The sequence below is a fragment of the Meleagris gallopavo genome, chromosome 11 (genome assembly GCF_000146605.3).
Source record: "Meleagris gallopavo isolate NT-WF06-2002-E0010 breed Aviagen turkey brand Nicholas breeding stock chromosome 11, Turkey_5.1, whole genome shotgun sequence".
Taxonomy (NCBI): Eukaryota; Metazoa; Chordata; class Aves; order Galliformes; family Phasianidae; genus Meleagris; species Meleagris gallopavo.
Window position 1 is genome coordinate 15,533,291 of NC_015021.2, and position 27,432 is coordinate 15,560,722.

At 41.8% G+C, this 27,432-nt stretch overlaps 1 protein-coding gene across 10 annotated transcripts in view; it reads left to right on the top strand.

Moving 5' to 3' along the window:
• Nucleotides 1-27,432, top strand: part of MCF2L2 (MCF.2 cell line derived transforming sequence-like 2) — a 148,340-nt gene that overhangs the window by 22,016 nt on the left and 98,892 nt on the right. For 8 of the 10 annotated variants that reach the window (XM_031555171.1, XM_031555176.1, XM_031555172.1 and 5 more), the window contains exons 2-3: nucleotides 13,045-13,128; nucleotides 23,703-23,817. In XM_031555171.1, coding sequence (XP_031411031.1) covers nucleotides 13,045-13,128; nucleotides 23,703-23,817 — 199 coding nt within the window. Of the gene's footprint in view, nucleotides 1-6,046; nucleotides 6,360-12,619; nucleotides 12,887-13,044; nucleotides 13,129-23,702; nucleotides 23,818-27,432 lie in introns of those variants that run through there. The other 2 variants (XM_010716853.3, XM_010716852.2) reach the window with 2 other exon arrangements.

Here is a 27,432-nt window from a genome sequence, read left to right on the forward strand (position 1 = left end):
TTGGGGTTTGCAAACGCTTTCTTTAATAGGGCTCTAATGCACAATGCCAGGGTTTGAAAACTGCAAAGCCATCCCATTGTACCTCTGTTTCTGTTGGCCATTTATCCGTGCTGATTTTTGGGCTTGGTGCCTACCTACACATTGTTGTATTTGGCTGACTTTTCACTAACACTGATGTTTCCAGTTGCACTCTTTGTAACGAGGCATTCTGAATTTACAGTATAGAATGACAAAAATGCCTGGTATTCAAGCAAATGAACAGAATTCCTCTCCCTTTCTCTTGAGTCTTTGATCAGGTCCTCCCAGGTTGCTTATGGCTCTGGGAGTGTGCACCTACTGGAGGCAGAATGCAGGCATCTGCTGTTCTTTCTCCTCCTGTAGGTAGTAGAAAGAGAAAGACACTGGTTTTGCCATGGTTACTGTTCCCAGGGAAACACCTTCCCTGCTTAGTATGTTGAGAGATGACCTGGCATAGTGTCATTGGGCAGAAATACTTTGGAAAATTATTTTCTGCTCGGGAACGGGCTATGAGTCAACTCAGTCTGAGCATGTTTTTATTTTGTGAGGCAGAAAAAAGTATTTTCTGCTTCCGTTTTAAATTCTACCACAAGGGCCATATGAAGGGATGAAGTTACATTACTGTTAGTAACTGAATGCCTTCAGCTGCATCTATTAGAGCCGTGTGAGCTGTGAAAATAAATCGGTGACAACCAATTACATGTAGTGACCACGCGTGCCCCATCTTGCTAGTCTTTTGCTGCTAGCAAAACCTTGTTAGCAAGCTCTAGGGTTGCATATGTGCCTTTTTCTGAGGATGGCTCTGCTTGAACACAGTGACAGTGCAGTGTAATGGATCTCCATGGCACGTTCTAACTTGGAAATACCCTTTCTAAATGTAAAGATCCAGCTGGGCTGTTATCTAGCACTAATTGGCTGGTGCTTGTTCAGTACTACTTCTGGCATTCTGAAATACAAAGCATTTTTCACATACAAACCACATCTGTGAAGTCCTGTAAATACTGTCAGGTAATTGCATCTCTTGTAGTAAATATCACAGTGAGAGGAGATGGAAGATGCAGGTAACTACAGCAGAAATTGAGGCCACATGGGTGCAGTCAGGCCTGCAGCAGCAGAGTCCTTTCCTGTGGAGGACACAACTGAGTGCCTCAGTTCTGTTGGCATGAGCCTTACAAGGTCTGAACATTTTTCTGCCCACAGCCAGAGCACGTGAGAAACATGTATTAACATTTCTCTGGAATGATAATCGTGAGTTTCTGATGCCATGGTATTTGCTGAAGTAGATTTTATTTCAGTCTAATCTATTAACTACTAATAGATCAACCTCCTGTGGCCATGTCTTATTTCAGACCATATTCATCCTAGTGGATCCAGAATTAAATCCCTTTTGTGCACTTAGCACTCTACGTGCATTCCGTTCTCTGGGTTTAATATCTGGCAGATGCAGCTGCAGGTAACCTAAGTTGATCAGCAATGCCAGTAGCAGGCAATGCTGGGCTGGGCTAACCCAGTGTCTGGATCATGAGAGTTCAAGGCCTTGTGATTTGTTTTGATGAGTGATTGAAAGGGTGGTTGTAGTCACCTGTTCATATAGAGATGAAAATAGGGAATGCTTGTTAAAAACAGACAAACAAATCAGCTGAAGGTAAGTGATAAATGCTCAGTCCTCTCTAGCTTGCCATAGAAGATAAGAAAAAAGGAAAAGGAGCCATGCCAGGCCAGGATATTGCTGTAAGAGCTGGCTTTCAGGTTCTTAAGTCTCCTTTGCACATTTGTTATAACAACAAGTACTGTTGTAAGCATCAGTACATAATCCTGAGACTGTGGGTCTGCAGTGTGCAGGTGTGATACCTGAAAACCAGGGGGAAGGAGCCCTCAGAAAGACAGACAAGAACTGTGGCAGGGACTCCAGTCCAGAGGTGATCCTCCTTGTAGTGCTCTTAACTCCATATGAGATCTTGAAACTGAAAGCAAAGGATAGCCTCTCATCATGAAACACATCATTCATGGACAGAAGCTCCTGTCTTGTCAACAGTGACATGATTATTCATGTCATCCAGCTGCTGATTAACATCTTTTATGCATTAGGACATCTCTTGCCAAAATTGTCCTCTCTGTCCCCAGATGCCTTTCATATGTCTTGTATTGTGATTCTTGAATCCTCCAATAACTCACAAGGGACCACAAAGCTAAATGGGCTTGATGTTGAGCTTTGGTTGATTGGACCATGTTTCAAAATGCTCTCAAGCCTGAGGCTCCACATGGACTATATATTTTCAGCTTAATAAATGTGTGATTTTAAACTGTGCTTGAGGCTGGTGGCTTCATAAAACAGGGCAATGAATCTGCAGATGCTGAGAGATACGCAGTTCATTACTGAAACTATTCAGGATTTTGCAGACGTTGCAAAAAATAGGCAGGATCCTCTTTGTCAGTAATTTGGAGACCTATCTCTTGTGCTGACATCACATTTCTGATTTTGTCCTTCTCTAGGAGAGAAGAATGCTGCAGTTACAACTGTCCAGCAATCATGGGCACTTGCTCTGTCCCACCCCTGTGTCTCTGTTACTGCAGGAATTGAAAAGCAACTCTTCAGATCTGTCTGTTCAGAAAGGAAAAGGGACTGACATATTGGAAATGAATGAAGGGCAGATGAGGATTTAGACAGAAAATGGCTTCTTTGGCTCTGCCTGCAGAATGAAATCCCATCTGAATGAGGCCAGGCTGAAATTTCTTGTGCTTTTTGGAGCACCTCTTCCTTCAGTAGTGAAATAAATGAGAAATACCTTCCTTTCCACATGGCTGGCTTTTTCTCAAAGTCATTGGTTACTGGGGAAAGTGACTGTGATTGTATCACATGAAGACTGAAATCTGCAGTGTAAATGGAAGGTATTTCAAAACTCATTCAGATCCACTTGCAGTGCCTCCTCATGCATTGAGCAGAATTTTTTTTTTCTTTATTTGTATTCTATATCTATTATTCTCTGATATAAAATGCTACCTAGGGAAACTGGGATATTTCCTTTTTTTTTTCTTTTTTTTTCTTTTTTTTCCAGTCAGCTCACATTGTGAAGGAAATAACTGAAATATTCTGGTTTCCACAGGGATTTCTGTAACGAAGATCCTTATCTTAGATGCTTTTGTCTCTCTTCACCTCTTCCCACTGATATGCAAGCTGCTTTGCTGCTATTGAACAGTCCTGAATGCTGCTTACCTAATCAAAAAGAGTCCAGAAAATGGTAATGAAAACAGAGGGCGCAGCCTGATTTCCATTTTAAAAGTTCTGAGAAATAAATGCTGTGGAGAAGATCAAGAGAACAAATTCTCAAAGGGCAAGTTATACTAGAGACCTTCTGGGTGTTTGTTTCCTCATTCCTTCTGGGATACCAGAACAAGAAACAACTCAGAAAAAAAAAATATGGAAAAGCATTAAACAAGGATAGACAGATTGCTGTAATTTGTAATGTTTTGTTAACTTGCAGAATTTATTACTGCAAGATGATAGCTCAGTAGCTCAGTTTGTTCGGAAGACTTCAGGGAAAAACGATGCTGAATGTACAGGGAGGTCAGAGTCTGTGCAGAGCTCTCAGCCTCGTTCTGCCAGTGGAGCTTATTCTCCAGTTTCACCCACATCTGCCTCTTCAAGTGCCACTTAAGTACCAACTTTTGTTGTGATATGTTGGTATGAATTTTGTTGCTTCTTTTATCATCTAGAGCTTCTATGAATTAGCTTGCTCCATAAGGTTTCTTTGTCACGAATTCTTCACCTATGTGGCGTTATCTAATGGAACTACTGGTGCTCAAGTAGAAAAGAATGTTTTGCTGTAGCAGTGTAGCTTCCTATCTATGAATATTTAGACTGTGCCGGGTGTCTTCTTTCACAGATTTTTGTCCCTCTTGCATCATTCCATTTCTCAAGGGTACAGAATCCTCCAACCTTCTGCAGCAGACAAAAAGTACTGATCAAACATTTCTTATTTTACCTTTTTCCAAGCCAGGTGTCGCAGCAAGTCTGTTCTGCACAGAGACTGCACGCCTTTCCTATTAAGATCTTGCTCCTGTCTAAGTCATTGAACTCAGGATTGCAGACTTATTTGTCTAAACTTCAGTCACTGCCTTGATAGAGGGCTCCACAGCAGCGCGCTCTAAGGAACTACAGTCCGTATGACTGAAGATCTGAGTATTAAACTGAGATCCTGTTTATCAATAAGATCATTCTCTGCTAGCATTAGGAAGAGTTAAGGTGAGATGGGAAGAGGTAAAGCAAAAGGGATTCTCATCATATCCTCCCTTCAACCTGTGCAGGTTGACTTTACAGCTAGACTCAGGAGAGATCATCTGCCAGTAAAAAGGTGTGAGGGAAATTATGAATTTTTATTTTTATTTTAGTCAAAACCAGAAAAATCACTGGGCTGGAAATTAATGTGAGAGCTTTGAACACAAGCTGATTTCTGTGTTAGCCAACTGCAGGGGAAACAGTGGATTTGCATTTGACTACAGCCTTTAACATAAGATTAAAGAGCTTTCGAAAACGCTGGTTTAATCCAATTTCTGTGAACTTCTTGTGTGTTCAACAAGTCAAACACAATGAACATGGTGGTCCCTTCTGCTCCTGCAGCGAAAGAATCTATGAGTTAGAGGCAGCAGATATGAGCTGTTCCCTCTCATGCTTTTGGAGTGCCATACTTACAGCTGTGAACGCATGGATGATATATGCTGTCAGATGCTCAGGTGGTACATTGGAACTAAGAATCAGGTCCTTGAATTTACATATATTTTTTAAAGTAAACTTTTGTTGGTACTGCAGATGTCACCAGTAACTCAATATTGAAGCATCAGTACTGTATTCCAAATCTGGTGGGACAGTATATGGATGGGACAAAATATTGTTCAACTGATAGAGGCAGGAGCAAGCCTTCTAAAGCTGGCAATAACATCTTGCAGAGGTACACTGAAATTACATTTCCTCATTATGCAAATGAAACATACCTGATGCTTTAACATTTATCTATGAGCTTAAGAAAGTTCTTATTTCTTGATGAACTTTGAGCACGTCTGTGGATCGAGGGATGAATTTCTTTGTGCCCCTTTTCAGACATTCATTCCTGTCCACGTCCAGGAGCCCTGTGGGAGGTCAGTCATTTGTATTCCCCTGCAGAGTAACATTTAGCCTTCTGCCTCCACGGCTGGATCTGCTCCTTAGTCTGCAACACTTCTACAGACAGGACTTAAATGTTTTTTAGGATCTAATGATCTGACATGCTTACCAGCAAGGATTAATCACTTGACTCCTTGGAGAGCTTTACCCTCCTCTGCTCCCAGAGGAGAAGAGCTTCTGCAGGAAGGCTGTGGGTGCTGCCCAGGAGAGGGCACTGCACTACTAGACCTTGGCTGTACCCAGCTCTGCCTTTCCCGGGGCTGGCATCAGAGTAGAGCTGGGTCTGGGACTGCAGCTGGGCTGTTGTGTGTTCGCTGTGCTGAAGCTCCCACCCTTCTAAGGGCAAAATGTAGCTGGAATAGGAGACAGCTTGATTGTAAATCGTCTACATGTGAACATTTGCGTCAGAGTGGGAAGCAGAGTAACATTAAGCATGTCCTACAGCTGGTAAATTTATTTGCTTAGCATGCAGTTTAGGACAGGCTGCAGAAGGAAAGCACAATGTGAAAACGTGCTTTGCACCTTGCTGCTCTCTTATTCTACCTTCATCCACCAAGTCTGCAGCTGTCATATATGTCTGGTGCTCTCGTATAGTGATGCTATTCTTTGATTGGGCATTTGTCTGTAGTTACATACAGATTTCATGTCTTTTACTTTGTCTTTAAATAACAGTACTTGTGGGTGTGCCTTTGGGGTAGTCCTCCAAGATAGCTATCCACAGCAGTGCTGTTGGTTTCCCTTGGCCCTGAACACCCTACTATTTAACGTTATTTTAATGAGAGTGCTTTCTATGCCTTAGTCTAGGCAAGCAAATTTGTTTTGTTTCTGTAGGAATGTACTTCTATTTGTCCGTGCTAAGCTTCAAATGCCTCCAAAGCGTCCAAGGATCTGAGTGGAGGGCTGCCTGGGAGGGAAGAAGCCAGCTGCACCTTGGGGAGGGTTAAAGCTTGGTTATGGTGTGTGTCAGAGGTCTCTGCTGTGGGTTGCGTTGAAGCAGTTACTAAGCAATTTGTGCAAGCTGCTCCAGGAGAGCGTCAGCTCTTTGGTGCACCGCTGGTCAGATCCAGGACTGCTTCCTCAGAAGGCTGCCTCCCACCATCCGTCGTCTCTGCCTCGTATCAACTCATTACCGCAGCAGGACTCCGGAGAAGCCAGCCTGCAACGCAAGGGAGGGCGTGTGCCTGTGAGTGCGTTTGTGGCTCTGAGGGGGAGACGCCGCTCTTTGAAGTGCTTCTGTTGCTTTTTTTCTAATGGGCATCTGAACTGAGGTGGTGGTGGCAGCTTGGAGAACGCTGCTGGAAGGGTGGCTGGGTCTCTGTAGGCAGACAGGGTGGCTGTGAGCACTGTTTGTCCCATTACTGAGCCATGTATTCAGAGTGCTGCTGGCAGCAAAGGCTGCTGTGGCTCACTGTTTGTCTCCAATGGCAGTAGCCAGGGAAATATTTTTGAGTTAACGGGTCTCTGTTCAAGAGTCAGCAAGAAAACAGTCCTTCAGCTCCTGACCTGGGTGGTCCCTTGTAATGTAATTATGTGGGCAGTCACTAAAATGATTTTGCTGAATATAGTAGTTCAGAACTGAGCTAGTTACTAAGATTTTCTTAGATAACATTTCAGCTGTGAAACTCTGCTGGCAAACTCTGAGGAGGAAGGAATGAAGTCTGCTAGCCAGTCTACCACATCTCTTGATTGTAGTAGCATTAAAGTATTATAGTGAACGTATTTTAGCTTTCAGATTGCCACATGTGGTTTGTGGCATGATGGATTTTAACATTGTGAAAATATGAAACTATCTGCTATTGGATTCTATTGTTTGGAATTCATGTTCCAGCAATCCAGTGTAGCTGTGAAGCATGGATTTTTGGGAAGGTAACTTTTCTCTGGCAAAAATTAGAAACTATTAAGAAATGTTCAGTGCTGAGAGGCTAGAGAAGGTGCTGGGTTATACTGCTGTAAATCTAGATTCAGTCCTTGAAGGTGTTGCTGAGATTGGACCTTGGCCTTGAATGTCTTTTAATCAGGAAAGATTGTTTTGTCAGGGCACTAAATATAACATTTCCTATGTGATATACCCACCTTTGTGCTACGTGACATCAAGTAACATCTGTCTCAAAACAATTATTTTGCTGTGCAGGTGATGTCGAATGGTGTTTCTTTTGTTCTTTGCTGTTTATGGATGGTATACGATTTTACAGCAATACTGTATTGAGGGTCTTCACAACAGGATAGGATATAAAGCCTAAACTAAACAGTGAGAGTGTATGCTTTTGTAATTCTGTATAAGTTTTTAAAATGTAACTTTTGTGGCAGTCATTAATTATTTGTATACAGCAAAGAGCCAAACAAGAACAAAAAGATGTTTTTTCAAGAAGTGGTTATCTGGAAAATGAAGCAAAATCAGTTTCTTCTGGAAAATCTATACCAAAATGTTTTAAAGTTGGCTCAGAAAGCTGAAATAAACCTTAGAGAGTGAATGGTAACAGCAACAGCACTGCATACGATAGCAGCAGGGACCCATCCTGCTTGGTTTGGTGACAGCCTGGCCACCTGTTTGACTCAACTGAATAACTGATTTTTAAAGTACAGGTAAGCCTGACTGAGGGCTGTCAACTTCACTACTTCTGAGTCTTGGGATCCCCTTGGCTCAGGTTTTAATTCTATATCTGAACTTCCTGGCTGTTCAGAAATGTTTGCTTGCATTTCCAATGTAAGGAAGGAACACGCTGGACTCCTTGTGACTTGAAAAGCACTGCAAGCAAGTCCTCAAAAAGTCCTTGCAGTTTGCTAACAGTTGATGTGATCTGAGGATAAAGTAGAAATTTTCGAGTTACATAATGGCAATGTTGACCTGCACACGAGTGGGAATTCTGATTCTTCACAGTGCCTGCCTGCCTGCCTGCAGTACTGCAGAAGGATAAGAGAACGGATGGGATTTCCTTTGTGTTGCTAACTGGATTTTCAGTTCTTCCGAGTACGGCGAAAGATCTGTAGCACTTGTGGCCAACTCATATCAGTAACTAATCTTACAGCTTTTCTATCTGAGCTAGAAAATACAGACTTTATCAAAAAGTAAACAAAGGGCACAAATGTTGAGGAAGGGAAATTAATAGAATTTTTAAAAAGAAATTCAAACACAAAGCTTCTTCCTCTAGTGTAATAACTTGGAATTGCTTTTTGGTTTTACTTAGATGTTTTACTTAAGGACTACATGGGAAATTCTGGTTGGACAGAGTGTTTCAGACTGCCTGAACCTTCTTCAGCGGTGACATGCAAGCTTGCCTCTCTCCTTTGTGTGTTTAATTCCTAAAATCTAACCTAGCTCTGCTGTACACTTTGCAAACTGTGTGGGTTGTTATTGATGGCCAGAAGATATTATTTGACCTGTAGGTTAGATAGTAAACAACTAACTTCTGAGCTCTGGATTTTAAAGAAGAATGAGAATGCCTAACATTCAGTGTCCTTTCATGGTCTTCAAATGAAATCTTTGACCATTTGCTTAACCCTGTCTGGCTCTTGTCCACAACATCAGCAATCTGATTTTTTTTCCCCACATTCACAGTTTTGCTTCCAATACTTCAAGGGTCATTCTTGACTGAACTCGTGCAGCCTAAAAGTGGGCTGATGTACTCCACCAATTTAGCAAATATTTTATTTCTCACCCAGCTGCCTTTCTTCCCTACTTCTCCCACAGTGTAATATAAATGTGAACTATGTATTAGACTGTCATTACGAAGAGATAAACTTTGCTCTGGAAATTTGTAACCCATTAATGCAAAATTAGTGACTTCAGATGGGGGGATTGAAGCAAGCCCCTCCCTCCTTGTCAAGAGAAGGCCAAGCAGTTGTAGTGTTCAGAAACTGAATAACAAAGAAGCCCCAGTGCCCTGTTATGGCTTCTTGCCTTTGGTTGTCCTTCATGGAGCAAAAGGCACTGCTGTGTCAATCTGCTTGGCACAATCCAATCTTTCACTCCAGCAGATCATCTTTCGAACGCTGTTGGAAACCATTAGTTGCCATTAGCATATAAACTGGATTCTCTTTGCTAAGAGAGGAGGGAACAAGATTTTATTCATTGTAGCTTTAATCAGCTGCTTTTGGCATAGCTCTGAAGGCAGCAGTCTGTGTGCTGTGCTCCAGACCTGCTGCAGGAATGAATACAGCTGTGATGAGGAATAAAATAGGCAAGTGTGTGTGGAGGATAACCCAGGCACATTTCACTTCTGAGTGAGGAATTGTGAAGTGTAACTGAGTGCTTTTCCTCTTAAAATTTGGGCAGTGCAATGCGAGCTGTCTTCCCTAGAGACGTGGCAGGGAGGAGTAGCAGTGCTGGGCAGATGGCTGTAGTGACCACTTTTCTTTTTCTCTTTCCCACTTGGTAGAACAGCCTGGGAAACTGTGCAAGGCCTAATGCTTCTGCAGTGAAACTGATCTTACATGCAAAAACTTGAATAATCTCTGCTAGGAACTGAACATAGAGCAGTTTAAGAGGAGAACAAGGAGTACATGAACAGACTTGTTTCATTTTTTTCCTGTAGTATCACATCTTTACTTACATTTTAATTGTCCTGGCAAGTTTAATTAGCTCAAGTAGTGAAGATCTGCATTGTATGTGTGAAGGTTCAACTTCAGTGACCTGTGTATGGTACTAGCATTGTTTTGCATAGTACTATTTGACCGATTAAACTATTCTTTTTAAATTCAAGAAGTTAAGCATGCCAGCCTCTTCAAATAACCACACAGAAGCTAGGAAATGCTTGAATGAAGATGACCAAGATAACTGTGTCCCTTGGTGTGTGTTTTGATGTTATCTCCATTTGCACAGCTACACGTACCTTTCCTGGAGGATGGGACTGCTCTGGAGTGACTAGGGGTTGCCAAATCCCATGACTTGTCAGCTTTCTTAAACTTTCTCACTGACTTTTGTGCCCTGTGTAGTGAATAAAAACATGTCCATAAGCTTTACTGAAGCTATGAACTGCAGCTGCTAGGCTGACATGCTGATGTCAGCTGTGGTATATATCCCACAGGAAAAGTGCGTAACTTTAGCTCAAGAGTCTGAACTCAACATCTTGTATGTATGTGGCTTGCAGTACACAGGCCAGGAAGCCCTCAGGGCATCCTGGGATGCTCAAGTCTAGTGCTCAACTTTAGGCAAAATGTCTTGGCTTTAAAACAAACTCAGACTTGTAGGATTGTTTTTGGTTGGATTTTAAGAATTTTTTCCAGGCTTTTTTTCTAGTCAAAGATTAAAAACTGCTTTTATGAACCCCAAGTAATCATGCTCTGGACAGCCTGGTGTAGTGGGAGGCAAACCTGTCCATGGAAGGGGGTTTGGTACTAGGTGGTGTTTAAGGTCCCTTTCAACCTAAGCCATTCTGTGATAGGTTTCCAAGGACTGGAACTTCTATTCCAATTCTGTGCTGTAGTGATGTTACAAAATCATCAGTATTGGACAGTATATATCTGAAGCACTGGTCTAGATGAAGATGCAAGAGGGCAGGTATTTCTTTGTGTTGTTGCTACAGGCATTTCTTACCATGTGATGTGATTTGCCTTTGTGGCCCACAAGACACCTTCCTTTATTGCTTCAGACTTCATTAACCTCCTGTTAGTTTTTATTTCTGCTACATCTTCTTCTCCACTCATGTCAGTGAGTGAGCTATGCCATATTACTTGAATGTGTGATTCTCAGTCAGCAAATGTATTTTATACCTCCTTTCTCATCATCTGAATGGCTCCTGCAGAGTTTGGGGTTTACAGAAAATCAGTCCCATGTGGCTCACTGAAGAATGTCTTGCCCAGACACGGAATTAGAAGAGACCTGCCTGGTACTCTGGAGTTCTTTCCATTACTCCATTTTATCCTTACACCACAACATTCCTGTGGTAGAAAAGCATCTTTAGAAACCAGAAATGAGCTACTTTTAAAACAAGTTGCTAAGGCAGCAATATGAAGTGGGGTGGAGGGGTGGAATTCTGTTCTACTCAAGGCTATTTGGTATCAGTGATGCCTTTGTATTGGCAAACATTAAGAGCAAACCCTTGCACTGACAGGTTGACTCACCCTGAAGCAGTGCGCAAGTCTGTGAGAGGCTAGAGATGGCAGCATGTTCTCTAGTTCATTTCCCCTTTCTGTTGAGCCTCCTTGTGGCAGTTTGTACCACTGCAGAAACCTTTGCTCCATTTATGTGACTGGTATGAGCTCAGCCATGGTCACCCCGACTAAGCGCACTTGTCTACCTGCTGGGCTACACAGTTGTTGCAATATTATTACATCTTTCAGACACTGAAATCAGCAGTGCTTTCTTCATTGGATGCTCCAGGTTATCTCAGTTCTGAGACTTCATGTTCTATTTACATATTTTAATTATTTTTTTTCCTACTTATATTTTTGGTATTCGGTCTAAACACCTGTTTTTGCTTGTCCACCTCTGTCTTACTGTCAACCTGTGGTTTGACAAGGACACATCTATTACTACTGAAGTGATTCAGGAATATTTCAAGTAAACTGTCTAAAGGATGCTAGGAGTCTTTCTCCAAAGATATGGAAATGCTTGTCAGTACCTGTTGAAAATTGCATTCATATATCACAGGGCCCTTTTGTTATGGGATTCTTGGATGTAGTATTTATCTGTCTCTAAACAGGGCTGTCATTTTACTCTTCTAAAGTGACTAGTGGAGAAATTGGGTTTATTGTATACTTGGCTTCCTAATCAGTAACCTTATATATTTTAGTTTTGCCTTTGCTTAGCTGCAAGCAAGTCCAGAATGGGATCTGTGAGGGAAACTGCATACTGCAGCAAAACAGAAAATATAATAGATTACTGTTAATTTGTTTGCTTTGCCTGTTTCCGTTTCCTTAAAATGTGGAGTATTGTGCTTGTGACTATCAGCTGGTATCTCTGTGCTTCCACCATACAGGTAATGAACTATCTGTCTGGATCCTTCTTCCTTCCACCTGCTAGTTAAGCTGTTCAGACTGAGTTTAGTAAAGAGACAAGATCTGCAAAGCCAGGGCTGGTTGTTGCTTCTGTCAGCATGGTGGCTAAAGGCCCAGCTGTAATAGGTACTATGTAATATAAACCTGGATTCTGCCAGTTAAGCTGGCAGATAATCCCCAGTAAAGAAATGTTGCTGGTTTAAACTGCAGTGAAGAGCAGGAATTACCAGTCCTAGTTAGTGCCTGTTGCAGAAAGATATCACATTAACTCAGTGTGAGATTATAGTTGCTGGTCACTATATAGATCACACAATCTACACATGCATAAATATTGTGATGGTTTTTCCCCCAGCTGCTTATCAAGATATTTTTAACTTCTCAATGTGTACTTTAAAAGAACAGGCTTTGTTTTCATGACAAGAAAGCCTCACAGCCCTTATTTCCTCCTTTCACTATGTACTTGCTTGTAGCGGAAAAAGCATCACGAAGGAAACTGTTCTGGGTTGGCTGCTTATACAAAGTCCTTAAGAAGAAACCAGGGAATCTGGAAGGAAATCTGGTCCTGTATCTGAAATAGACTTCAGTGTCTGAAAGACTGAAAAGCTGCTTTAATATGGGAGCCCAGATTCAGTAGATAAACATGGAACATGAATTAGAGAGGAGCAAGCTGTCACCTTGAACAAATCTGTGACAAGTTCTGGCACATCTGATTTATGAAGAGCTCTCAGAAATCACTAGGCAATAGATAGAAGTAAATAGGCTGAGGATGAGACCGTAAGTATCATAAACTTCTCCATGTTGGTCATATCACATCTGCACGAATAGTTGAGCCAGGCTCTTTTCATTTGAGTATTGTCTTTGTTTTGCTGGGTTCTTGGAGGATGTAAAAGTTGTCATTAATTCATTGAAGATTTCTGTTTTCACTTGTGCAGATGAAATCATGCAGCAGGAGATACGGCCGCTGGTTGCAGTGGATATAATAGAACAGCTACACAGACAATTTGCTATCTTGTCAGGTAAGAAGTTTCTCATAATTACATTCGGGATTCTCTTGGAAATGTGCTGGAATCTGTCATACTGGCTGTTACTATTCAGTTCTGCACAGCAGTCACAATAGCGTTTTTATATTGTCAGTGAAAAGGCCTGTCATAATCAGACCCTTACAGTGCATGGAACTGATAAATGCCAGCCTACTGTGTCTGTTTTTTTGAGACAAGTTAATTTTCCGTGCTTTTCACAATGGTAAGAAAATAAATAAACCTTTTTGTACATGAATTTGCACAATGTCCAAGCATACTGTTTGTGGGAAAAGTTTTGGTTTATCAGGGAGTTATTCATGTCCTTCCCCCTCTTCCTCATTTGCCTTTGTTTTGGAAATGATTCATTTCTATAGTGTAAGGTTCTAATCTTTTAAAGATTTGATTATCCCATATTCCTTTGTTTGCTTGAAGTTTGCAATCACACAAAGTGATGCAGTTTCTGCCCCAGAAAAATAGTTGATATTGAAATATTTGCCAAATTATTTAACACACTTTGGCTACTGCAGAAGAGAAATCCTTAACTGGGTCCTAAAATGGCTTCTTTATACTTTTTTAAATGCTGACTTCAGGGTCTCTGGCAACTCCTTTTGTCTCTTTCTGCCTGTTCTGCAAATAAGGAAACTGAGAATTTGCCTTCCTTCTTCCCCATAGACACACACTAAATTATCATCAGTTTCCACAAAACACTCAGATGGTCCTAAGGTATTCTCAGACAGCCTGTTCCCCTGTAGTGGAGAGGAACACTGGGTACACAGTACAGAGTACACAGACATGGCTCTGCAGATGATCAGCTCAGCAGGCCCAATCCCTACTGCATCTTGCATTGTTAAGTAGAATCCAAGCTGCCAACTGAAATCCAGGCCTTCTGTTACATGAACAGATTTTTGAGTTGAATATCTAATTGCAACTCTATATATTCCACTTGAAAGCTTGCAGGTAATGTATTTATATCAATTGAAAATGGTGTAATAAACACAAATTGATTTTTTTTTTTTCCAGTCTTGAAACTTATTCTCAAACTCCTTTATCAAACAGAAAGCATGACTGAGTATTCTTTGCTGTTCAGAGCATGGTGTTTAGCCAGTGTATCAAAATGCACACAGTTATGTGCCATCACCGACCCAGCACAGCACAGCGCTGCCCTCCCCATGTCTGGTTTAAGTCAACACAGCATTATTAGCACACTGATGGTTTGCTTGGGGCTGAGCAATGAGTGCATGCCTGGGGCCACTAAGGAAGGGCCACCATCTTTATAATTTATAGCATGGGGCTGGGAGCAGCTGCATTGCCAGCTGTGTCAGGCTGCAGGTTGGACATCTCTGCTGTAGAGGATAGCGAGTAAGTTGGTATTATTGTGAAGTGCACAGATCCCACAGCAAGGTCATAGAAGGAGTAGGTACTCAGGAAAAGCTGGGAGCGCCTTCCGCTTTATGCTATGCTTTATGCTTAACTGCAAAAATGACTGAGTGGGAGATGAGAATTTCCTAATGTGGGGGCTGTTGACAAATTCGAAAGCAGTTATCACAAAGAACTTCATCAGGAATGCTGTTCATATCCCTTTTATTAGTGCTAAACTGACTGTAAAGTATTCTAAATACAAGGAAGGAAGCAGGGAGATCTAATCATTGTTCAGCTCCTTTTTGGGCTCAGTATTGGCTTCAGCCGGATCACAACTGGGCTATTTTTCTGCTCTTTGTAAGCAAGAAAACACTTATCAACGGGTCTCTCTAGAATGCTCTGCTTGCTTTTTCCACTCACCAAACACACAAAGCTGTTCAAACAAATATTGTTTTCAAGGCCTTTGATTTAACTGAGACTTAAGTGTCTGAAAATGTTTATATGGGTGTAAACACTATGGCATATTAGGAATTCAGTGCCTCATGTGCAATGTCTACCTGGTAAATGTACAGAGGACCGCTTTTCTTAATCTCCATTAGCTTGTAACATTTGAGATAATGATAATATATGATAATGATAATATATATATAATATAACATTTGATGATAATGATAATAAAATCTGTGTCTGGCATGGAATGAGCAACCGGTAGAAAGTGCCCAACTCAAGAGGAAGAAAAACCCATTTCTGGTTCCAGCTAGTAACATCAAACATGCCACAGGAATGCTAGGGGTAAATATGTACGAAAGAAAGAAAAAAGCCTTATGGACGTATCATTTCAGCAGTGCCTGTATCTCATCTGCTATTTTAGCAAATCCAACTCTTCCCATTTGATCTGCTTCTTTTATTCTTAGAAGTGATTAAAAGAGGTTTAAATAAAACTGTTTAATCCTAAAGTACTTAAACACTTTTGAAAATAATTTTTCAGGGATGGCAGGAGCTGAGAGGAATTTGTAAAAAAAATTAGCTCATCAGCATGCAAATATGTGTAACAGAGACCAATCCCACCTATATAACTAATCCTATTTGTAGATTTCTTAGGTTAACCTAAATTCTTATCTGTACAGTCCAGAAATAATACCCTGATAAGAAAGAGGGCAGTACAGTTAAGACTGAAGTCTTTTTAGAAATTAAGAAGTTTACAGCTAAATTTGGAAACCCGGGTTCTCCTGCTGAACTCTTTGAAATGCCTGCGGCAGCCCTTTGAAGGACATAACCTGCTCAGAATTTTCTTTAGCCCAGTATCGTGTGGCTGCTGACCACTGGTGGGCTGAGAAAAATTTAAGAACAGAAATATTCCTTTTTGTCCCTTTGCTGCAAACTGAGATTTAGCCAAAGCCAGAAATAGACATACTTCTAAAAATGCTTTTCTCTAAGGGTTACATGTTTTTTCCTGTAGCAAAATGAGACTGTGGTGTTTTGATTCGTTTGTTTGGGTTTTTTTTCATTGAATGAAAACAAATCTGGGTGCTCTCCTGCCTCACTTACTAAATTAATTCACACATAATTACCTCATCTTCTTTTATTTTTTTTTCTTTTGTGTGACTGTTCTTTTTCCTCACAGCACGCTGCTTTTCATTAGGCACAAGCAACCACAAATATTTTGGTGCTTCAGTGGTTGCTTACATGGAGACCAAAAATTTCCTGATATGTTGCTTATTTCCTGGTCTTCCACACTGTCACACTGCGGCTCAGTAGCCACTCTCTGATAAAAACTTTCTGCTCTTTACTCTCATCACAGTAGGCAGGAAGGCGCTCCCTGATTGTCTGTGGACTGTTTTGGGCTGCTGGATCATGAACTTTACTGAATAGCTTTATAAAAATGGTCTATTATGTTTTATAGTACATGGGGATATTTCTTTGACTTAGTAGGCTGCAACCACCAGAGAGCCTGGATACCTCTGGCAGGCGGGCACATGCAGAGCTCAGTGATGTTAGCAATGTTAGTTTGTGCCACAGCTCAGCCTCTGGCACTGTTGAGCTCTCCTGTCCAGTCTGGTAGCCCTCAGATCCATCTGTCCAATGATAATGAGAATCACTAGCTGACTTTTACAGAGTTTTTTTCTAGCTAATGTTTTTGGTTAATATCAGCTTTTTCTTAACAGCTGGCAGATGAGGTCAGGGTTAATGAAATCATGATATTCCCGTGCAGAAAAGCAGAAAAGAGTGTAGAACGATTTAAACCAAAGGCTCTTTTTTTCCTCTGGACATGACTCATTAGAAATACTTTCCTCAACTACTGCTGTGTAAAAACTTCTCAGAAGAGGATCTGGCTGTCTTATTGTCAAGCAGTTGATGGGAACTATGCAGCTAGCTAATAAATCTCATGTTTGATTATGTCATTAGTTACAATGAATGTGTTGGACACTGACAGCATTCTGCGTGTCCTGGTCCTTTAGCTAGCAGACTGACACCTTGGTTAGTACTGTTCTGTCCTTGCCAAGAAAAGGGAAACGCTGCCAGGCGTTCTTCGTCACGGAAAAGGCTGTAGTGCAATGTGAAAAGGTCCTTAATCACATTGCTCTACTTCTGTCACCTCTTCCATCTACTGATCTAGCCTTGCTGAGCTTCTGAGATCTAGTGAGAGTGCTGGCTCTTGTGGTTAAACTCCAGTTTTGAAACCACTGCTGCCTCTTTCCTTTCCCTGAAAACCGATCGCTCAATTATGGGATTACAGCTGTGACAACATAGGAGTGCTTTGCACACATACAGCAATGTTTGTGTTACTGTAGCTGTTAAGGGTACTATACCACAGGGCTGGGTAGTACTAAGAAGTCATTCTTTTCCTGACCTAAACCAGTTTTTACCGAAGAATGGAGACCCTCTGGTAAAATACTCTTCCTGTCCTGCTGGCAGACTGATTACCCACCTGCTCTTCTGAACTAATATCAACCTCCTTTTTATCTGCAGCTTCACAGTCCGTTCTTATCTCTAATCACTCTAAGAGCCTAATCTGCCAGTTGCAGCAATAAGGGTCATGTTGCTAAATCACAAATTTATTAGAGAAGCTATCATGAAATGTGTTAGCAGATATTCATTTTCTTTCTGTTCTGCTCCTCCTAAATCAGTGCACTCCAGCAGATTGGTAACTGACTCTGAAGCCAGTTTCTTTCCAAAGCCCGGAGGTCATTTGGCCATCTGCTTCCTGCTCAAACTGAGCTTTTTGGAAAACCTGGTCTGACCCGGCTGAAAGGACCATTCGGAGCTTGTCTGAAAATCTAAACCCAGGAAGCATGGTTCAACTTCAGTGAGAAATTCAGCATTCACAACTCTTAATGCGTGCTGAGAAACAAAAAAAAGCTATTCCAGAGCATGGAAAAAGCAAGCCTGACCTAGGCAGAGAAAATTCAGCCAAGACATGACTGAACCCTTCATCTATCTGACCACAAGATGAACTGCACTCAGCTCTGCTATGACTAAGGGAGCTTTCTGCATGTGGGCGAACAAAAGTAGTTTGGCTGCACGTCAGCAAAATTTGAAAGAAAACTTTGCAATATTAACTGATGAGTTGGTGTCTGTGGCAGGCTGGGGAAGTGTGCGCTGCAGCCAGACTTTTGAAACTCTTCCTGCTGATAGCCTATATTATATTTTTTTTTCCTATTTTGTTTTATTTTCCCAAGGGATTCAGAATACTTGGTAATACATGGTTAGAAATCACGAGTCTAGCTGTTACTATTACAAAAAGAGCTTCTTGCTGTGGAATGGGACTTGAATGTATCCCATAAGCATCTAACCGTTCCTTTGCTTGGTGCCTGGTTGGAAATCATAAGTGAAAAAGAAATGGGAGTGCTTGACTTCCTAGGACCCCAACTGTGTCCTGTAATTATAACTGCTTATTGCTATTACATCTGTCATCCCAACATACAACTCCAGCTGTGTGAGCTCTCAGAATGCAGCATTCACACCTCATTTGTCAATCACACCCTTCATACTGCTAAGAAAAAATTAAACTTTGCTGCCATGTCCTATTATCCCTCATGCATACTCTTCCTCTAAAATGCTTCAGCTATTTTATTGCTGCAGCTGAATTCTGGCTTCACCTTCACTGTAATAGCTAACCAGGATGCACTGACACTTAGGTCTGTTACTGTGTCCTGTGATTTATAAATTTCTCTTAAGAACTTGAAAAATATAGGAGCAACTGGGATTCTGTGCTGTGTACTCGGCCTTGGACTCCCTTTATTCAATTTACATGCCATCCCTTCTACTTTTTTCTCCCTTCCACATTTGTTGTGCACTTCTGTCCTGTCACCCAGGTTCTTCCTGTCCCTTTGTCCCTAAGCCACAAGAGAAGAGGGCCACTGAGCAAGATGGGGAACAAAATAAGGAAAGTGCTCAGGAAGAGGAGAGAAGGAGAGAATCCTGTGAGGCAGGATTCTGGCTACCTGCAGAGGTAGAGAGCAAAAAGAAGCTGAACATCTTGAGGGAAATTGATGAATTGATGAGTGGCAGCATGTATTGTGCTCAGGGGATAGGTGAGTCTTTACTGACAAGACTATGGGACCAGCTCTGCCAGCAGCCTGGATGTGACTGTGAGCAGCAGCACCCGATGGGCAGCTGCCAGTGGGTGGCCTAGTGTCCTCAGGGCGGGGTCAGGAGTGAGTTCAGCCAGAGGATGGCCCTGAGCCTCCTCTCCCCTCCCCTCCTGCCAGCTGAACCTCCAGCTCTGGTTGCTGCTGTTTGCAAAGGTGCCCTTCACTGTCACCAGCTCCTCTGTCCTTGGCTTGCAGCCAGTGTCTGGGGCTGCCAGGTGCTGGAGGAGGCTGAGTGCTCCAAGAGAGCTACAGGGTGGCATCTAACGGTGCCTGGAGCTGCTGCAGGTTGGCAAGGCAGAGGCCTGTGCATTGCCTGAAGACAGCTGCCAGGCCCAGCTGTGCTGCCATCTCTTTTTTCAGTGTATCTTTATTTCTCCTCTGACTGCACCAAACTCAAGCTATTATAGCCTGCTCCTCCCATGCAGCCCATAAGCTCAGCTCATGCCTCACATTGCTTTGGCTTTTTGTCAATCTCCATTGCTCCTGGCAGTCCTTGGCCCCCTTTGTTGCACAGACACTGCTGAATGGTATGGACGTGCCCTGGCTAGCCATAGTGTAATTCTGCTCAGCTTTGTGCTGCCTTCATGTCTCATTCTGCTCAGTGCTTCTTTTCAGTCTTCCTCCTTCTGCCTTCACTTTCTACTTCAAATGCCTTTTTCTTGTTTTAGAGGAGTTTCTCTTTTGCCCTTCAGTGGACCTGTTGGAGCCTGTTCTATCCTTGGCTGCCTTCGTAATGAATTGTAAAATTTTCTGGTCAGCAATTAGGGTTTTTTTCCCCACTAGTGATGCATAGAAGCATGGGTTTTAGACAGATCCTGGCAAGAACAATGACTCTATACAGTCTTTCGACCAAATTCCACGTGCTCAATCCTAATGGCTGTGGAACTCAGTGAAGACTGTCCCTGCTGGTTTTTAGTTTGTGTCCCCTGACAAAGCATTGAAGAGCCAGCAGCAGTATTTCAAAGACGGGAAGAAATCTCTTGACAGCTGCCCAGAGCACAGGAGTAATGATGGCTCAGGGAAAAAGAAGGGGCTGCATCTTGCCAGTTCACATTCTGCAGAAATTTGCATACTGCAGCAATCTTGGTTTGATGTCAGAGGAAAAAAATGGCACGGAACTCTTCTAATTGAAAAGAGAGCATTTTAGATACCCTTGATGTATAAGTAGCTTCTACTTCATATATATAACTGGATATGGATTTATTTTCCCTACTAATGCTCCAGATTTAGATGTGAGAGCGACCTGTTCCTGCTATTCGCATTATGACTCATCACCCAGCACTTTGGGCATTCCTGTTTTTTCTTTATGATAGTATTTAAGAATTTTCCATTACAGATCTCCCTCAAACTTCACTCTGATTCAGCAGTATGGTAGTATAACAGGAACTGAGAGCTTCCTATGATTATTTGAAATACAGCTATATTAAAGAACTTTTTGAGCATTCTTCTGTTTTAGTTGTAGCAGTAGGCGATAGCTTAACTTCAGAGAGTGAGATGGGGGCCCAAGAACTCTTAAGGTTGTGCTGCAGATGGCTTATTATAGGAGAAGACCTGTGACAAAAATATATGCCCACATACTTAGTATGCCTCATCACCCTCTCTTATCTAATTCAGCAAAAAGAGGCTAGAGGAACTCAGAAGTGAACGTGGGTGTAAAAGAACAAGAAGATAAAAGGGACATAAAGGACACTTGAATCATAGAATCTTTCGAGTTGAAAGGAACCTTTAAAGGCCATACAGTTCAGCTCCTCTGCAATGAACAGGGACACCTACAGCTCCATCAGGTACTGAGAGCCCCATCCAGTCTGCCCTCAAGTGTCTCCACGGACAGAGCATCACCACCTCTATGGGCAGTGTCATAAGTGCCAGGAGAAACTTGTAGTTTATACAAATTGTGAGTGTGACTGCAGGTAAACAAAACTATCGGGTGCTTGAAGGAGATAATCTAGGGGAAGCTTTATTTTGTACTCCAGATGCAAGTATTTCTGCTTTAGTCTTCATATTTCAGGTTATTACATTTCCCACATTTTAAGAGCATATTCACGTTTCTGAAATACATGAGTGCCCAGGAACCATGTGGTTCCATGGTATTCATACCATGGAGTGCACCAAACTCTGCAAGAAGAGTCCGAGCAGCCAAGCATCCTGCTTAATATTTCTGGCGGTTACTGTTCATGCCCAGAAGGTGTCAGTAAGTATCTGTAACAAACCTGACTGGGCGCTGGCTGGAGGTCCTGATCTCTTGGCTGCTGCAAACGGTCTGACTTATGGGAAACTCTCGACTAATTTTTCCCTGACAGTGTATTCTGCATCAACACTGACTGCAGATCATGCAGCATGTGTGCCTTGAGGCCGATGAGTCAGGCATCAGCATTTACCCCATCTCAGATCAATGTGGAAACTGCAGCTCTGTACAGAATTTGAAATCTGTTCAGTGCAGTGTGATGGTAATGTTTTTTTCCCCAGTATTTTGGCTGAATGCCATTTGAACTGCTGTAGGCCTGTTTTCTCCCTAGCAGGGTGAGTTTGTTGGTAATTTAACATAACTGAATTATTTTCAGTTGTAACTGGAATCATATTTGACTTCCAGAGAGAAAAAGGATGTCAAAAAGCAGTGTTCTGACAAGGTAACATTTCACAAGAAGTCAAGGAAGAAAAGAGTTTCCTTGTTCAGAATTTTAAGGAGATTTTCTCAGACTGAATGAGAAAATCTGTTTTAATAATAAAGGAAAGAACTGGTTTGGCTGTCCAACAGTGGCAGAATTGAGCTAAATGAACAGCATCAGGATTCATAACTAATATAAACTTCTGTGGAGCGTTGCAGAGGATCCACTTTCTTTTTCCCAGGTTCTGTGGGAAAAAAAGTATGAATTAATGAGCTAAGGTAGAGGCTTATTGTGGGCAGTGTAGTGGGGGAGGATGGAGAGTGTTCATACCAGCTATTTAATAAAACAGAATTTTTGCACATATTTCATCCAAACATTATTTTCCTCAGCATCCCAGCTCTCCACGCGTGGATGACAAAGAATCCAGTTGAGTGGGAGGGTTGGGCAGAGGCAGGATCAGGGCTGGTAAGGAACTCTGCATGGAAAGAGCTGGGAATCAGTGGAACGTATCTTTGCAGTGGCCAGCGGGCAGGAGCAGGAAGAGCTGGTTTGTGGCATCAGCTGTGGTTAACAAAAGGGAAAAGCAGTGGTCTGTGGAAACAGTCTTGGGGGATTTGGAGGATACCTTAAAGCAATGAGGGTTCGTATTTTTTTCATGAGGTTCTGCTTTCTCCTTATGCTCCTTATGGGATAATGTATTGAATATCTTCCTTAAGAATGGTCACTTATTTTTGTGTCAGTTTCACAGCTTGTCCTTCGCTAAAGGGAAACCCAAAACATGGCCTTTCTTTGGGCAAAACTACTGTGAGTGATAAATGACTAGGAAAGCTCTGTGCTGCACGTCTGGGCTCATTGTTGAGTTTGTAGGTAAGGCTTTGGCCTGCTGAAAAACAGAAAGGCTTATTCAGAGATTGCAGCGAGTGGAGAAAGACTCAGTGAAAAGTCCTTGATGCCCTGTCTGAGCAGCATAAGACACTTGTTTGAAATATATATACATATATATGTTTATTTGTACTCCCTTATGTGCTACTCCGTCATTTGCCTATGCTATGCTTTGAGTCCAAGCTGGTGAGAAGAGTCCTGTTAACTCTGCTGTGGCACAAGTGATGCCCAGGTTTGATATCAGAATCAATTTAGGACTGGTCCTGTGAGTAAACAGAATTTATGCTGTATACTACAGCATCTACTATTGCTGAGCATTGGGTGAGGGGAACTGCCCTGTTACAAAGCATTCAACTCCACGGTTACTTAGGTCTAATGATGTTTGAATAAAGATTTTGGATCAGGAAGACTTTCAGGTAGGAGCTCTTCTTGTCTTTGCTGCCTATGACCTTCATGTCATATGTAATGAAAATTGATGTAAAAAAACAAGGAAGGAAAGTAGTCCTCATTAAATATTCTCAGTACTTTGAGCATGTTTTTATCAAAGAACAACCTAAGACTAGATTGATTTTCAGCCTGTATCACAAGTTATACAAGTGTATTCAGTGTTTGCTCTTTCGCTTTGTTTCCTTCAGTATCTAGAAGGTGTCAAAGAATGTTGTACAAATATATAGGGAAATGTTGTAATGTTATCACAAGAAATTACCTGGAAATAGAAAACAAATAGTAGAAGAAAATATTCAATCAAATTATGCAGAACATTCATGGAAAAGCTGGATTTGAGGTTAGAATCTCATCTGGAGTAAAATTAGCATAATAAAGCTATGGTGAGTTGCAGTACCAAATAGGAAGGTCATAGAATTATAGAACGGTTTGAGTTGGAGGGGACCTTAAAGATGATCTAGTTCCAACCCCTCTGCCATGGGCAGGGGCACCTTCCATCAGATCAGGTTGCTCAAAACCTCATCTGGCCTGGCCTTAAACACTTCCAGATGATCGTTAGAGCTCCTTTATCTTGCGTATACAGGATCTGGATGTTTTTTAGTGAGAAATGTGCCAATGTTTACTGACCAGTTTGTTCCATGGTATAAAATTACTCTCTAATCTATTTACAATCTTTCTTTTACAGGAGGAAGAGGGAAGGATGGAGCACCAATTATTACCTTCCCAGAGTTTGCAGGATTCAGTGAAATACCCGATGAGGATTTTCTGAATGTGGTCACGTACCTAACCAGCATTCCCAGGTAAGACTAAGCATAAGTGCCTGTTTATTTCCAAGAGAGCTTTGCTTCTTCAATGGCTCACTACTCTTAGTGGTGCTAGCAGTATGTGCCAGCAATTCTGCATCCATTCAGCCAGTATGATACAAAAGTATTGTGTGCAAGAAGCCCCAGGAACCACTTACATCATTTGCGTGGGAAATAAATCTACACACAAAACAGGTTTTCTGTTCAGGGCTTTAACTAGATGAGAGGATACAAAGATCTGAAAGGTAGCCTTAAAAGTAGCAGATCAAAAGGGGGGCTATTTGTAATAACACTTGGGGACATAAAATTTAACAAGTGAAGGGCTGCATCTGGAAAGAGCTAAGCTTACAGAGGCCCTGTTACTGTTTGTTCTGTGTGTATCTGTGTGAGGAGAGTGGAGAGTCTTTGTTCACGCAACAGGCGCTATAGAAAGGCATATAATGTTAATCTATCTCATGTCTCTGTCCTTCAAAGAAGAAATTTCTTGACAGTGCCCAAGGAATACACCAAGCTCTGACTGGGCAGGCTAGCTTCACTTGAACAATTATTAATACCAAATGTTGGTGAAAATGCATTTGATGAGAATTGTGCTCCCTCTGCCCCAACAAATGGAAGTGCAAAGGTTTTTGTTTTTTTCCTTGTATAAACATACAGTTTATTTCATGACAACCTACAAGCCAGGGCTTGGAATTGCATAGGATATATAGGCAGATGAGCAAGGTTAACAGCACAGACACTGTGCTCTAAGCTTACCAAATGTCATACAGGCAGGGCTGTAGAAGCTGGGAAATATTGTTAGGAATGAGAATCTGTGACCTTGTGGTTGGCTGGATTAGGGACATGTCAAACAAGCTGAGGGCTGTGTGTGGGTTGTGTTCTCAGGAGCAGACACATTGAAAGCTTTATCATATTGAAAGAATGAAAAATAGCAGAGATACTGCTCTCATGGAACAACTACCAGCGAGTCACTGAAGCAAGGTGGGAATGAGAGGTGGGTGCCTTGTTGACAGGGTTCTGGCAGCACCTTGTGCTTTCGTGGTGCTTTGGTTTACTGGGAGTCTGCTCTACTAGGATGTTTTCTTTGCTGTTTGCCTGCAGCTGTGCAAGTGATGTAAAACAAACTCACTTCTACTGCTCTGAGGAAACAGGCTAAGGCATGACTGCTGAATTACTTTTTGTTTATCCAAAAAGAGAGCTTAATATTTTTGCAGTCCCCTGATCCTGTCTCTGGACCATGGCTGTTTGTGCTAGTTAGAAGCACAGCAGGGATTTATTATTTCCTGTGGTCTCATATATAAAGGTGCTTAGAGGATGATGAGGGGAAAACGTGCCTCCTTCAAGTTTAGGTAAGAAGTTTTCCAGCTCCACCTACATGTGTTTCTCCTATGGAGTTGCCAAAGCAAGCTGAGAGAAACCACACACTGTGAGTTTAACGGCTTCATTGTTTCACTGAACTCTGTAGGTCCTTTGTTCTATCAGGAGAAACTCTTATTTCTTTACTAGCTTTATAATTGGATCACCATCTTCAGGGATTAATAGAGCAGCTAGTTTGCTGCTTCTTTGTATTTGAGATGCTAGGGTGATTCCCAGTAGCATCGTATTTTGGAGAAGTAACACATTACATTGTCAGCCTGATGGACAGAAATACTTCATGCTTCCTCAGCCACATCACCTGGTGAACACCAGAGCAATGAGCAGTGGATGAATTCTTAAGACTTAAAAGGTCATGAGAACTACAAGACACCATTTTTAGATGACAAGATATGCACAGGTAGTATCTTACACTACAGACAAGCTCACCAGAATTTGTGTTGAGTAAGTGACTATCAGTTTGATTTGAATTACCTGTTCAAAGTCAGTGACAGGCTGGAATGTGAACCTACCTTTTCTGCAGAACAGCACATTGATTTGACTCTTAGATTCAATCAGAGATCACACAATCAGGATACCAGCTATCCAAGGAGTTTTCTAATTTTTGTTGTAGTGCATTTAGAAAGATTGACTGTACATTTCTTGATTTTCTATTTGAAACTTGTTACCTTTTATGTAGAATTGAGGGATGAAGTTATTAGTTTAGAAGAGGAAGAACCTGAGTAGCAAGCTTTGGTTGGGTGACTTATGGCATAGTTATAAGAAGTAAAATCTTCACGTGCATAAATAGTGAACCTGTTTGGGTGCAGCAGAGCTTTGTTAATCTGCAGTTGGTTGATGCATGCACAGAGTGAGTCCTTCCTTCAACTTAGCAAGCTGCAAAGGGACTACATTTGTTACTTTATTCAGTGCTACTGTATGATGTGTACTGTGACAGCTTTCTGGTACATGTTATCTTGCTGCTAGTACTTTACATTTTGTTTTATTCTTCGGGAGGATGTTTAAGTATAAAGTAACAGGATAAAGGTTAGAGAATAGTGTCAAACTCTAGAAGAGTTACAGAGAGTATGGTCATAAATCAGGTAGGATGAAGTGTAATTTGAAGAGCAGTTCCCCTAGTTTAGGGTAGAAAATAGTTCCAGTTCATAGCTCAATGAGCCAGAGAAATTAGTGTAGTTTTTCAGACAACTGTAGAGAGAACATCTGTCTTTTGTAGTGTCTGTATCTCTGTATCCTGCAGAATAAGATTTATTGTTCAGATAAGGTCTATAGTCACAAATGACATCATTCAGTGAGTTAGTAACTTCCTAAGTCCCTCTGGAATGGCTGGTCTTTAATCCCATATGGCAAAACATTAAAAAGATAAAGGTGGATAACAAGTGTTGCTATTTGGACGCACAGGCATTATCTTGTCTTTGAAGCTGCTGAGTAAATTTGCTTTTTCAACTGTGGCATAATGCAGTATTTTGGGGTGGGCTGTAAGCAAAAATAGCATTTCTAGGCTTTAAAATACGAGCTACTTTCAAGGATGGCAGATCAGCCCAGTGAGACTTTTGCAATCTTATTAATTTTCCCTCTACTTCAAGACCTGGTCATGACAGTGCCCCACAAAAGGGGCCTATGCACACTCATGCATAAACATTGGAGAGTACGGCATACGCAAATACATGTCTCTATATGTGGATGCTTACAGCAGATATCTGTAGAAGGCCCTTTTTTGCTCACTTTACTCTACAGCCAGAACTCCATTCTCTTCTAACTGAAGCAGGCTACTTTGATAAACAGGTGCCCTCCTCTCATTCCCAAAGAGGTCAGGAAATTCGGCACCTTTGGGCCTGCTGAAATCAGTGCACAAGGGCTAACCTGAATTCAAAGCTGGGGATGGAGCAGCTTACTTGATTACAAACATTTCATTCAGGGAAAGGGACCTTACTTGTTAGCCATGTATTACAGTACTGACACTGAGAAATCGTTGACAGTGTCTGTGTTTTTAGGCAAACTGCCTTTCTCTGGATACGTGAATGGGGTCTCAGCTGTACATCAGCTTGCACTGATGCTGCCATTTTGGCAAGGTTCCGTCCCACAGCCACTCGCTTGTGTGCATCCCTTAGTGCTAAGTGTGATATTCAGACCTTGGCATGGCCTTTCTTTTTGTGTGCTGACTGAAACAAGATCACTTGCTGACACTCTCTGTTTCCCTGGCTAAACTTAGGTCTTAAATCAGCCCTGTCTAGTCCAAAA